Source organism: Mytilus californianus, unplaced genomic scaffold, assembly GCF_021869535.1.
Source record: "Mytilus californianus isolate M0D057914Y unplaced genomic scaffold, xbMytCali1.0.p SCAF_5, whole genome shotgun sequence".
NCBI lineage: Eukaryota > Metazoa > Mollusca > Bivalvia > Mytilida > Mytilidae > Mytilus > Mytilus californianus.
In genome coordinates, this window is record NW_026262701.1 from 79,496,490 (window position 1) to 79,510,666 (window position 14,177).

The following is a 14,177-nucleotide window of genomic DNA, read 5'->3' on the forward strand; positions in this document are numbered from 1 at the left end:
GGGGCAAATAACTCTGAAAATCTACATGAATGAAGTTCTGATGGAGCATGAATGATAAATATCTACAAAATATAAAATGAAAATGCTTGATTGAGATGAAAGCATAAAAATGAGCACATATATTTTTCTCAGCAGACCCCAGTTTTTAAAAGGACTGACATGCTGTTCTACTAAAAGTTTTAGACTTTGTTGTTGGAAAGCCACTTCACAAATAGAACATTATCATTGCTTAAGGTCAAACAGCCAAGTAAACCAAAGGCAACGTCAACTGATAAATCTATCAAAAAGATATTTTAGTAACAAAGTACCAAAGAATGAAACAAAGAAAGAACTGGATATTAAAAGAGAAAGTCCATATGCTGGTCTAAGTGCTGCAGAAAAAGGTTAATATATATATAAAATATTAATTTTGTTAAGACAGTTGGATTAAGTTTTTAGGGGATTCAAGAAGCTATGCAAAGATACTTTTTTTTTACAAAACATATATAAGAATGCAGATTAGTGCCTGAAGTGAGAATGACAGCTTTTTAAATGCAGTTAGATGAGGTACAGATGTCGTGCAGTCACCTGAATTTCTATCAAATTATATATAAATGATTCAAAAAAGATTCAGTATAACTACCTATAAATAATTTATTTTAACCCTTTTTAATCATCTTTAAATAGAAATTTAGTTGACTGTTGCAGAGCGAACTTAGGAACGGGTTTATAAACAGAACATTTTGCATTTGATTAGATATTACATTTCATATAGACATGATAGACTAACTTATATCAGTCTATAGAGTGTTGTAACCAATATCTCAGATGATTGATTATCAAATCCTGATTATGAATTATTTTTCAGCAATAGAAACAATAAAAGAATTGATGTATTTAAATAAGTTTGAAGTAGATTGTTTGCCTAATCTTATTTTAGACTAATTTTTTAGGGGTCTTCTTAAGCTCAAGTTATATCACTTATAATAATGTACTTGTCAAGAAGAGCCTTTCATTAGCTTCAGATGATTTCTGTTATAAATTTAAAAATTGTGTTATTGTTTCATGTGTGTAAGCAGTATAATTTACCCTACATCATGATTTTTCATTAATATTTTGTAACGATGACCTACTTTCAAGTGAAAAATTTAAAATAAGTAAATTCAAGGAATGGAAAATGACCTACATTTTTGTACTTTCAATTGAAAAATTAAAAATAAGTAAATTCAAGGAATGGAAAAACTTAAAAAATGATATTTTTTTTATGATTTCAGTGAAAGAAGCAGGTAAAGATGCATCATATATTGCAATTATAATAGCAGGAATTGGTGTTATAGGTAAGGTTTTAAAGACATCTAAAACAGAGTTTTATGAAACATAACATATTCAGTACTATAAAAAAAGTTAGCATGATTTGATTTGTTTCATCTATAGTGAGAACAAATATTTGAGAAAAAATGATCAATGAAAAAGGAGTAAGTTTGGTAAGGGCCATATCATGTTCAATGTTTCAAGATGAAAAAATGTTAAAAACCGATGAAAAGACATGTTAAAAACCAATGTAAGAAATTTAAACTATTTTTGTTAAACTTATTTTAAAGCGTTGATTTTTACATCCAAAATAGACAAAAAATAGAGATTTTTGTGATATTTGACAAAATATTCTGAATTTCAACCAAATTTAGGCCTAGGAAACATAGAGGACAGACTAAAAAAAAGGACAAATTAAATATTCAAAACAGATATTTAGAATATTTTAACAAACATTATGTTAAAAGATCTTTTTCGTCAACGCATTGCACTCTGTGTTTCCTGTCTAAGTAATTAATATAAATTTATCATTTTCATTGAATTTTCGTGGAAAATCATCATGAGTGCTATTTGTGATATCATGACATTAACGTTAGTATGTAATTTTCAACAAAAAGTCATGATATCTTTTATGTAGTCATTTTGTTAGCTATGATTCCTTGTTTTTTGTTGTTGTCGTTTGAAATTGTAGCTAGAAATAGGTTCTGTTTTAGGGGCCTTATCGAACTTACTCATTTAGTTTCACAAATTGTGTATAGAGAATATTATATGGCTTTTTCAATATTACACTTATATCAGCCCGAGACACTTATATATTCTCAAGTGCTCTGCTCAAGGGATAATATTGGTTGAGGGTTGGTTTGGTGTGCCATATTGAAAAAGCCATATCATATACACTTTTTGTTTAGAAAAGTAATGATAAAGTTAAAGTCACAGTTAATCAGATAATTAAGTAATGGCAAAATTTCAGACTTTACATTTACAGAGCTCAAATATTTATCTGCTGTATAAATCATACCATCACACTCTCTTTCATGTCTTTTATCAGATTCAGTACTTTTAAAATATTTATTACAGTGAAAAGTCAGAAACATTCTAAACAAGAATGTGTCTATAGTACACGGATGCCCCACTCACACTATTATTTTCTATGTTCAGTGGACCGTGAAATTGGGGTCAAAACTCTAATTTGGCATTAAAATTAGAAGGATCATATCATAGGGAACATATGTACTAAGTTTCAAGTTGATTGGACTTCAACTTCATCATAAACAACCTTGACCAAAAACTTTAACCTGAAGCCTGACAGATGGACAAACGGACAGACGGACGGATGAACGGACACACAGACCAAAAAACATAATGCCCCTCTACTATCTTAGGTGGGGCATAAAAACATCATCTTGTGCAATGCCACAATTGGCCAAAGTCAGTTTGCCCACAGATTACTACCACAGACAAAGTGATCTTTATAAGTAGCTACATCAAAAGACTCTTGATCCAAAATTTGGTCTAGATTTGGGAAAGTTTGAGAAATGGAAAATTTGAAAATACAATTGTACAAGATTGTATTAATTACTTGCCTGTCTATGTGTTAATGTATATAAAAGTGTTAAGGTGGTACATAACACTACAGGGAGATAACTCTGTAAAAATCAGCTGAACGTTTTAATCACGTTCTATTGTTAAGGAAATATTAAGCTTCTCAATGATCAAAATTGGTGTTTGTCAAACTTCTATATATCCAATGAAATTTTTCGATAAAGTATGTGGTTTAAGTCTTTTGAAATTTTTATATTTATGTCAAAGGGTCAAAGTAAATATTATGTCAAAATTTTATGAAAATTAAACAAGCCAAATTAATTTTAGTCAAGGTGTTTGGTACCACCTTTAGTGAATCATTGTAGATAAGTTTGAGTTTTCACTGGCAGTGCCACTATTGTCACTATAATACACATTTATAAAGTACATGTTAAAAAAAAAATAATTAGATCATTAAATATTTTTAGGTGTAGTATTTTATACTGTTGGCAAGGAATTATTTTCAAGTCAAAGTCCAGCAGGTGTTTACAGTAAAGCATTAAAAAAGTGCCAAAATAATATGGAGGTAAGACAAAGAATAGGACAAATCATGTATATAACAGTGGTATAACAATCTATACTTAACATACTCAGTGTATATATATATTCTTTATATTTCATAAGTTATTTATATGGCAATCTTGTAATCCTGAGTTTATCATCTTAAATCTCCAAGAATAACATTGATAGTGATTCACTAAACACCAGAACAAGTGATTTTTCACTGAACCATCTTGGGTGCACTGTATCAATAGCACTGGGATTCTCATGGTTCAGTGATAATAATTCTTAGTTGCATTGTAAGATTTAGGTTAAAGATAGTCTTAGGTGAAGGAGATGTGATATCACATTAAGTTCTTCACAGAATGAATCGAAGTAAACGCTTATAGTTAACTATAAAACAAGTGGCAAGTTCAAATTTGAAATCACAAGGTAACTTCATCACAGAATGCATAAAGCCATGAACTGTTCAAATTATTCAATTATAATATTCAAGGTGTTGGTAGTATTGGTTAAAGTTGGTAAGTTTATTGTTTTGTACAGGGGGTCTCATTGGGGGGTTCTGATCCCGGATCCCGCTTACTGTTTTGACAGATTCCCTTTTCCCGCTTACACTATGTACGTAAGCAATTCTCATTTTTTTTTGTAATTTCCTGTATCCCGCTAGACTTTATTTCCCGTTTTCACGACACAATAATTTGACTTTCACGTATCACGCTTACAAAAAATCGGCAATCCCGCATCACGCTTAGACCCCAATGAGGCCCACTGTACATAAATCAGGCCATTGTTCTTCTCATTTGAATTGTTTTACATTTGTCATTTGGGACCTTTTATAGCTTACTATGCAGTATGGGTTTGCTCATTGTTGAAGGCCTCACCATGACCTATATTTGCAAACTTCTAAGTCATTTGGGTCTGGTGGAGAGTTGTCTCATTGGCAATCAGACCACATCTTCTTATTTTTGTAAGGTATCAAGATGAAGTTTCATCCATAGCCAAATTCTGCAAGGATAATAGATATCAATAGTATTTATGAACATTATGATTCAAATTTTATGCATTAAAATTATTCATACATTTAAAAATGTTTGTTTTTATTCTTGAAACAGGTACTTGATACATTAGGAGAACCAATCACAGGACATGGGACTTCAGGGAGCAGGAGACGGAAACAGCATGTGAGGTATTCAGATATTTATATACAGTATATAATGCAACAAATGTATTGAGGGGACTTGATGACTTAGTGAACTAATTAGTTTATGTACATTAATCATTAGCCTGTCAAGTACTGAGGTTGTGAGTTGGAACCCTGCTTGTGGCATGTGCAGTCCACTCCATCTTAATTGAAGAGGATTGCCAGCTTGCTTGCAGAAGGTCATGGTTCTCTACAGGTACTTGGGCTTCCATAACCAGTAAACACTAGACACCATGATATAGCAATGAGTGCTGATAGTGGCTTACACAATCAATCAATCAATCAATCAATCAATCAATCAATCAATCAATCAATCAATCAATCAATCAATCAATCAATCAATCAATCAATCAATCAATCAATCAATCAATCAATCAATCAATCAATCAATCAATCAATCAATCAATCAATTAATCAATAAATCAATCAGTGCTGTTGAATACAGAAACATAGATATACATTTTAAGAAAGGGTCATGTGACATTATTAAATTTGCCATGATTACTTTTGTTTAAAAAAAGTAGTTGGGGGTGAAAAAACTGTATTGTTTATCATGTCAATTCAGTTGTCTGTAAAAAGTATAACCTATATTTGCTATAATGTTTCATCTTTTACAGTTCACAAGAATTTATGGAAAATGGTGTAAAACACATGAGAGTTGTCTTTAAAATAGAAGGGCCTTACAGAAAAGGAACTGTCCATGTAGAAGTATTTCAGGTACTGTTAAAACTATTAACTTGTGTTTTTATGATGGTAAATAAAGTTATTTTAGAAGTTTAACGTGTGTATCAATGTGTAATGAAATAGAATATCAATGAATGAAATATCAATATTTTATTCAATGTAAAATTATATATTTGGTTATCAAAAAGTATAAAAATTAGCTTCAACAAAGTTGAGGGATGCTTTTTGAGAACCAAAAGTATCAACAACTAAAACTCACCCAAAAGTTCAACAAAATCTGTGTAAATAATTCGATTTGACAATAAAATTGGAGAAACAATCTCATTTGGAACACACCCATTCTAGAAGAGCAAAATCTTATCATCTCCTTCAACATGCAGGAAAACAGTTTTTTTCCCAACTGTGAACTATAAACTATCCAGCAGCGGATTTTTGTGCCGCTAAAATTTGGTTGCCAGGGCATATGATGTTACTCATTTTTCTCCTTTGCTCTTTTCAAAATCCTAAAATCATCAGGACTTCTTAGCTAATCTGGATAAAAAAAGCCATGATGAGCTGTTTCTATCAAGACTGAAGACTGTAACTCAGAGATGAGTAATTTCAATTTTTTCGGCCAAAATGTGGATGCTTAAGAATTTTGGTCTTGCACATGGATATTACATATTTCATTATTTTTTTCAGGACGACAGTAAGAAATATCAGTTTAAGCATGTAATATGTGAGTTGCAAGGCTACCCAGCAAGAACAATTGTTATAGAAAATAACCGTTGACATCATCTTACACAAAGATTAATGACCTGTGGTTGTTTGCAAGAACTCAGTGATAATTTTTATTCAACCAGATGTTTTGATAAGAAAAGAAATAATATAAATAGTTTACAAAAGATGTTCTTGCTTTTGTTTATGAGCCTTACTTCTACTTAATTTACAGATTTTATGTTATCAAATAAAGTATGAATTGATGATCGGTGCTCATGACAAGACACAAAAAGATGAGATATTAGTTATAACTTAAATGAATATTTACAGTAATTTTAAAATTGCAAAAGAAAAAGAACTAGATTTGTAATTGCTAGCAATAACGGATGGCACCCTTCCCCCATTGCCAGGGTAATGGCAGTCATTTTGAAAATTCCAAAGTCAAAGAGTGCATCTACACATGCTGATTAACATTTTTGTAAAGTTTCAATAACTTTTGAGTATTTTGAAATTTTTGACATTTTTGCAGTTTCCATGGTAACGGCGGCCATTTTGAAAATTCCTTAGTCACAATTGCAAATCAGCACATGCCAGTTACCATTTCTGTGAAGTTCTTTCCATTTGGGACACTTTGATTTTTTTTCGCATTTTTGCTGTTTCCATGGAAACGGTGGCCATCTTGAACCATTCCATACCAAGGTGCAAAACTTTACATGGGGGTCCTCATTATAGTAAAGTTCCATCAACATTGGTCCATTGAATTCCGAGAAACACGACGGCCAAAATGTGTGGAAGAAGAATAAGAAAAACTAGAATTGCCATTGCAAGCAATAGCGGATGTCACCCTGGTCTGCCAATTGCCACTAAACAGCAGCCATTTCGAAATTTTCCATCAGTGAATGCAGATTTATGCATGACAACATATCTATCTGTTTTAAATTCCAATGAATTTGGAGCATTTTGATACTTTTTGTATTTTTGCTGTTTCCATGGTAACGGCCGCCATTTTAAAAATTCCAAAGTCAAACTACTGCTGCATATTGTTTTCCCCATAATAATATACCATCATATTACATTTAATGTCTGTAGACCTATTTTAACACTAATGTTCTGGAATGTTCCATGAAAAATTCACCCCCCTCAAATTATGCCAAGGAGACCCCCCCAGTTGAAATAAAAATGTTCCATGTTGAAGTGTGCATGAGTCTCTTAATATCATAGAAGTTTCATATAAATTGGAACACATTTCTATTTTTCACATTTTTGCTGTTTCCATGGCAATGGCAGCCATTTTTTTTATTCCAAAGTCAGGTGCACAACTACACATGGTGGTTAACATTATGGTATAGTTCCATCACAATTGGTCCATTCAATTCCGAGTACTAAGCTGGACAAAAAGTGTGGAATAAGAATAATAAAAAGAAGAATTGAACAATAACAATATGTCACCTGACCTATGTCAGGGTGACATAATAAGAAACGGGACAAACACACTCCGTTTTGGCGACTATACTAGATTTGCCATTGCAAGCAATAGCGAATGGCACCCATCCCACATTGCCAATAAACTGCAGCCATTTTGAAATTTTTTAAACAGTCATTTTACATAAATACATCATAACACATCAGTCTGTAAATTTTCAGAACGTTTGGAGCATTTTTCAATATTTCTCATTTTGCAGTTTCCATGGCAACTGCGGCCATTTTGGAAATTCCAAGTTCAAACATCTTATCTTTACTTACCAATCAATTAAGTTTGGAGCATTTTGAAATTTTTGGACACTTTTGCTGTTTCCATGGTTACAGTGTCCATTTCGAAAATTCCAACAACGGCTACAACATTGACGTATGCCATGTTATATATTCATGAAGTTTCATTGTGTTTGATCGAATATTATTCAAGAAAATGCTGCTTTAATGTGTTTCCTCATAGGGTCAATGTTAAACTTTTCTCCTGTTTCCATGGCAATGGCAGCCATTTTGGAATTTCTAAGTACTGATGGTACCTCAGGGCACCACTGGCAACATTTACATTAAGTTTCAATAAGATGGCTCTTATAACAAAAGATTTTGAAATTTGATTATTTTTTTACATTTTTGCTTTTTCCATGGTAACGGCGGCCATTTTGAACCATTCTAATGTCTCTTGCACAACTTCACATAGTGGTCCACATTATGATATAGGTCCATCAACTTTGGTCCATTCAATTCCGAGAAATAGCTCGGACAAAAAGTGTGGAAGAATAGAAATAATAACTAGATTTGCCATTGCAAGCAATAGCAGATGTCACCCTTCCCCCCATTGCCTCTAAGCGGCAGCCATTTTGAAAATTTTAAACAGTGAATGGACATATATGCATAGCTTTACATCTTTCTGTAAATTTTCAGAACATTTGGAGCATTTTGAAATTTTTACACATTTTTGCTGTTTCCATGGCAACGGCGGCCATTTTGGAAATTCCAAAGCCAGAAATCTCATTTATACTTGCCAGTTAACATTTATATTAAGTTTCATAAAGGTTGGAGCATTTTGAAATTTTTGACATTTTTGCTGGTTTCCATGGTAACAGAGACCATTTCCAAAATTTTAATGACAGATGCCACATTGGTACATTGGAGGGAACATACCATCAAGGTTTCAATGGATTTGACCTACCATTTTAAGAGAGGAAATGCTACATTAAGGTTTTTGGATCATTTTGACCTGTTTTTCATTGTTTCCATGGTAACGGCAGACATTTTTGAAATTCCAACGCTAAATTCCACATCTACCAATGTTGCTCATCATTACTGTGAAATTTCATTTAATTTTGAGCATTTTGATATTTTTGAAATTTTTGGTGTAGTTTCCATTGCAACATAGTAGTTCCAGTGATTGCCAAAATAATCCAAAACCAGTATATAGTGGGCACCTACATTGTATTAAAATATCATGATTCTAAGTTTATGCATATCCAAAAAATCCACCAAACTCAAAAATATTATTTTTTCACCTTTATTTGGTTTCCATGGTAACGGTGACCATTTAAAAAATTCCAAAGGTGTCGTGCATAACTTAGAGTTGGTGGTCCTCATTTTGGTACCCATTCAATATAATTTGTCCATTAATCTATGAGAAAACTGGCAGACAAAAAAAGGTGGAATAATAATAATAATAATAAAGAAACGGAGGAAAAGCAATATGTCACCCGACATTGTCGTACGGGTGACATAATAATAATAAAAAGAAAAAAAAGAAACGTAGAATAACAATATGTCACCCAAACTCCGTTGATGGTGCCATAACTGGATTTGTAATTGCTAGCAATAACGGATGGCACCCTTCCCCAATTGCCAGGTGAGCGGCAGCCATTTTGAAAAATCCAAAGTCAAAGAGCGCATCTAAAGATGTATATTAACATTGTTGTAAAGTTTCATCAATTTTGGAGCATTTTGAAATTTTTGAATTTTTTGCTATTTCCATGGTAACGGTGACCATTTCCAAAATTCCAATGATACATGCAACATTGGCACATAACAGGAACATTACCATTACAGAACCACCGAGTTTGGCCTGCCATAGTATGCATGTAAATGCTACTTTTAAGTTTTCCCATAGGGTTTGATGCTAAACATATTTAGTTTCCATGGCAATATAGAAGTTCCAAAGATTCTCAAAATCGTCTAAAACCTGTATATAGTGGACACCAACAATATATATAAATTTGTTTTTTTTTTAGTTCAGGCATACTCAAAATATTCACCAAAAACTAAAATTTTATTTTTTACATTTCTGTTTCCATGGTAACGGTGGCCATTTTAAAAATGCCATACCCCGATTGCACAATATTATATAGTGGTCTACATTATGGTATAGTTCCATCGATATTGTTTAAGCCAATTCTGAGAAATAGCATGGACAAAAAAGTGTGGAAGAATAAATATAATAATAACTTGACTTGCAATTGCAAGCAATAGCGGATGGCACCCTTCCCCCGTTGCCAGGTGAGTGGCAGCAATTTAGAAAATTCTAAAGTCAAAGAGTGCATCTACACATGCAAATTATCCTTTTTGTAAAGTTTTATTAAGTTTGGAGCATTTTGAAATTTTGAACATTTTTGCTGTTTCCATGGTAACGGCGGCCATTTTGAAAATTCCAACTTCAAAATGCAACTCTGCCTATGCCAGTTACCATTTCTGTAAAGTTTCATCCAGTTTGCAGCATTTTGATTTTTTTTTGAAATTTTGGACATTTATGATGCAGCCATGGTTACAGTGGATAATTCCACAATTCTAAAAGCAGACATCTCATTGCCACATGTCATGTTATATATCAATACAGTTTCATTGACTTTGGTGAAAAACTCTTTAAGAAAATGCTGATTTTATGCATTTTCCCATTGGGTCAATGTTAAACTTGCCCCCAGTTTCCATGACAACGGCGGCCATTTTGGAGTATCCAAATATTGTCTTGGCATCTTGGCATACTGGGTAACATTTTCATTAAGTTTATTATTCATCCAGTTGGGTTTATAACGGATGAGTTAGAATTTTTGATATGTTAGCTGTTTCCATGGTAACGGCAGCCATATTGAAAATTCCAAAGTCAAACTGCAAATCAGCACATGCCAGTTACCATTCCTGTGGAGTTTCTTCCAGTTTGGAACACTTTGATTTTTTTGGCATTTTTGCTGTTTCCATGGAAACGGCGGCCATTTTTTACCATTCCATAGCAAGGTGCACAACTTTACATGGGGGTCCTCATTATAGTAGAGTTCCATCAACATTGGTCCATTGGATTCCAAGAACTCGCGGACAAAATTTGTGCAAGAAAAATAATTAGAAAAAAAAGAAACGTAGAATAACAGTATGTCACCCCAACTCCGTTGAGGGTGCCATAATAATAACTAGATTTGCCATTGCAAGCAATAGCGGATGGCACCCTTCCCACACTGCCACTAAACTGCAGCCATTTTGAAAATTGAAAATAGTCGTAGGACTTAAATGCATCACAACAAACCTGTCTGTAAATTTTCGGAAAATTTGAAACATTTCTTATCTATTTTTATTTTTGCAGTTTCCATAGCAATGGCGGCCATTTTCGAAATTCCGAAGTACAAAGTCTTATCTCCAATTGTCAGTACCAATTTATTATAAGTTTCATTTAGTTTAGATCATTTTGAAATTTTTGGATACTTTCCATGTTTCCATGGTAACGGTGTCCATTTTGAAAATTCCAACAACAGTTGCAACATTGACTTATGCCATGTTATATATTCATGATGTTTCTTTGAGTTTGATCATATATTCCTTTAGAAAAGTTGGTTTGATGTTTTTTCCCATAGGGTCAATGTTAAACTTTTCTCTAGTTTCCATGGCAATGGCAGCCATTTTGCAGAAGCTAAGTACTGTTGGTACCTCAGGGCACCATTGCCAACATTTGCATAAAGTTTCAAGAGATTGCCTCTTATAACGAAAGATTTAGAATTTGCATTTTTTTTCACATTTTTTCAGTTTCCATGGCAACGGCAGTCATCTTCATGATGCCACACCCCGATTGCACAATTTTATATAGTGGTCTACATTATGGTATAGTTCCATCAATATTGTTCAAGCCAATTCTGAGAAATAGCATGGACAAAAAAGTGTGGAAGAATAAATATAATAATAAGAAAAAAAGAAACGAACAATAACAATATGTCACCCCAACTCCGTTGAGGGTGCCATAATAATAAGAAAAAAAGAAACGAACAATAACAATATGTCATCCCAACTCCGTTGAGGGTGCCATAATAAGAGAGAAAAAGAAAAGAAACGTAGAATAACAATACGTCACCCCAGCCATAATAATAGGGAAAAAAAAGTAAATAGCTTTAAACAATACAATATGAATGCTGCCATGATTTAAAAAATACAAATTAAAAAAAACCACACTACAAGTGTGTCCCAAGCCCTTTTCTGGATTTACATAGTTAAGCTGAGAAGAGTCTTGTATTGCGCTAGTATGATTGCCTTATTTGCAGAAAGTTGTAAGTTCCACCAAATATGAAAAAACCCAATGTTTTTATGCCCCCGCCGTAGGCATTAAGTGTTACCCTTGACCGTCTGTTTTTCCGTCCGTCCGTCAGTCCCATTTTCATTTGTTTGAAGCTTGAGCGTGGGCCTTTGTGTCCTCAGACACATTCTTCTTTTATTTATATTTGTATCTCTTCTGCCAAGTCAGTAGTATTTATGAGTAAATACATATACTGGTCATCTCAAAATTAGAATGAAATATTCAATTGGAGTTACATGTCTTCTTACTGACTACACATGTTGAGCTGCATTATAATTAACTGACTTAATGTCTGTGTAGTACAAAGTATGGTCAGTTGATATGAAATTAATATGTTATCGGCTTGACACGAAGTGACCATTAGTCAATCAGTCAGTATAGAATAGCTGAAGCAGCAATGTAACAGGAAAAAATATACTTTCAATAACTATAGAATAAGAACATGTTAGAGCACAGATAAACAAGACTAACTCACAAGTGAAGATTAGAAAAACTAAAAGCTATTGACAATAAAAACTGCCATAATAACCAGAAATGATGTAAGGTACCCTTAACTGGTAAGCAAACCATACTTCAATTTTGTACTTTATTTGGCCTTTTAAAATTATTTTGATTTGAGAGTCACTGATGAGTCTTTTGTAGACGAAACACGCATCTGGCGTACAAAATGTTAAGCCTGGTATCTATGATGAATTTATCTTTTCGCATACATCATCCATCATATTACCCAATGGTTAAAGCCAGTTATATATGTCATGTAATTAATCATGTAGAATGAAATAACAAATGACCACAGACAGGGAATAAGTAAAGACTACGACAAATAAACTGAAAAGGGAACACGACAAGAAACTTTCAACAAATTCTAAGAAAAATCCAAAAGCATTCTGGAAATACATTAAGTCAAAGTCTAAAACAAGATCAGAAATACGAGAGCTGTCAACAGACCAAAATGATGAAAAATCTGGAAAGACTGATGATGACAAAGAAAAAGCTGAAATTTATACAACGTTCTTCAACAGTGTATTTACAAAAGGACCAGAAGGTAAGGCAGGGGCGTTTCTATGATATTTGAAAGAGGGGGCGTAGAATGAAATATTCGGAGCGAGACGAAAATTTTTTTGGACCTATTTTTTGCTACAAAACATAAAATAATTAATGAATATGATAAATTTCCATATTCATTACAATATTAGCAGATTGCGATAGCTTTTTTTTTTTTTTTTTTTTTTTGAAAAGGGGGGGCGTACGCCCATTACGCCGTCACCTGGACCCGCCCCTGTAAGGTGCATACATTATCGATAAGAGACACTTAAAGTAAAATGCAACAAATAAATGTAAAGATGGAAGAAATTTTTAAGATACTAAGGGGACAGAAAGTTAATAAATCTCCGGGACCAGATAGGTTACACCCTAGAATACTCAAAGAGCTAACTGAAACAATATCCGTAAAATTACGCCCAATTATCAACCAATCAATTAGAACAAGTACTGTTCCAAAAAGTTGGAAAGAATCACACATAAGCGCTATATTCAAAAAGAGCAAAAATGTATTGCTGTTTACCATAGACCTTTGAGCCTAACGTCAGGTGTGTGCAAAGTAATGGAAACAGTATTGGTACGTGAACACATTGTCAAACATGAAAAGAAACAAGTTCTTTACTGGTCGTCAATATGGATTTATATCAGGTAGATCGACGTCTCTTCAATTATTAGATATCCTTGACAAATGGCAAGAAACAATTGATAATGGAAAATCTAGTATAGTTATCTACATGGACTACCTGAAAGCATTCGACACTGTGTTCCATATAAACAACTAATGAACAATCTAAGAGCACATGGCACAGAATATTGAGAACTAAAATGGGTAGATTGTTTTCTAAGTTACAGGATACAACACGTTTCGATAAACAACAAAACTTCATCATGGTCAAAAGTAACCTCGAGTATACCCCAAGGATCTGTGTTGGGGCCATTACATTTTGTAATTTTTATAAACAACTTACCAAACCTTGTTGATTCCGACGTATACTTTTTTGCTTTTTGTAGATGATACTAAGATTTTAACACAATTAATCAAAAAGATCATAAAACACAATTACAAAGTCCCCTAATAATTATCGCAATTGAGTGATACCCATTAAAACTTCACCTTGCCAAGTGCAAATATATTGGTAAACCGGA

General features: G+C 33.1%; 1 protein-coding gene across 1 annotated transcript; it reads left to right on the top strand.

Moving 5' to 3' along the window:
* Nucleotide 1: 1 nt before the first annotated feature.
* Nucleotides 2-6,141, top strand: LOC127703088 (mitochondrial import inner membrane translocase subunit Tim21-like). Its single transcript, XM_052207503.1, has 6 exons — nucleotides 2-383; nucleotides 1,254-1,316; nucleotides 3,300-3,397; nucleotides 4,485-4,558; nucleotides 5,191-5,290; nucleotides 5,939-6,141. Exons 1-6 carry the CDS (start codon nucleotides 110-112, stop codon nucleotides 6,026-6,028), a joined length of 699 nt encoding a protein of 232 aa, XP_052063463.1. The 5' UTR covers nucleotides 2-109; the 3' UTR covers nucleotides 6,029-6,141.
* Nucleotides 6,142-14,177: the final 8,036 nt, after the last annotated feature.

Coding starts and splice junctions, on each gene's coding strand:
- LOC127703088 (XM_052207503.1), top strand. CDS start 110: ATGAGCACATATATTTTTCTCAGCAGACCCCAGTTTTTAAAAGGACTG. Junction 384..1,253: donor TCTAAGTGCTGCAGAAAAAG/GTTAATATATAT, acceptor TTATGATTTCAG/TGAAAGAAGCAGGTAAAGAT. Junction 1,317..3,299: donor AGCAGGAATTGGTGTTATAG/GTAAGGTTTTAA, acceptor AAATATTTTTAG/GTGTAGTATTTTATACTGTT.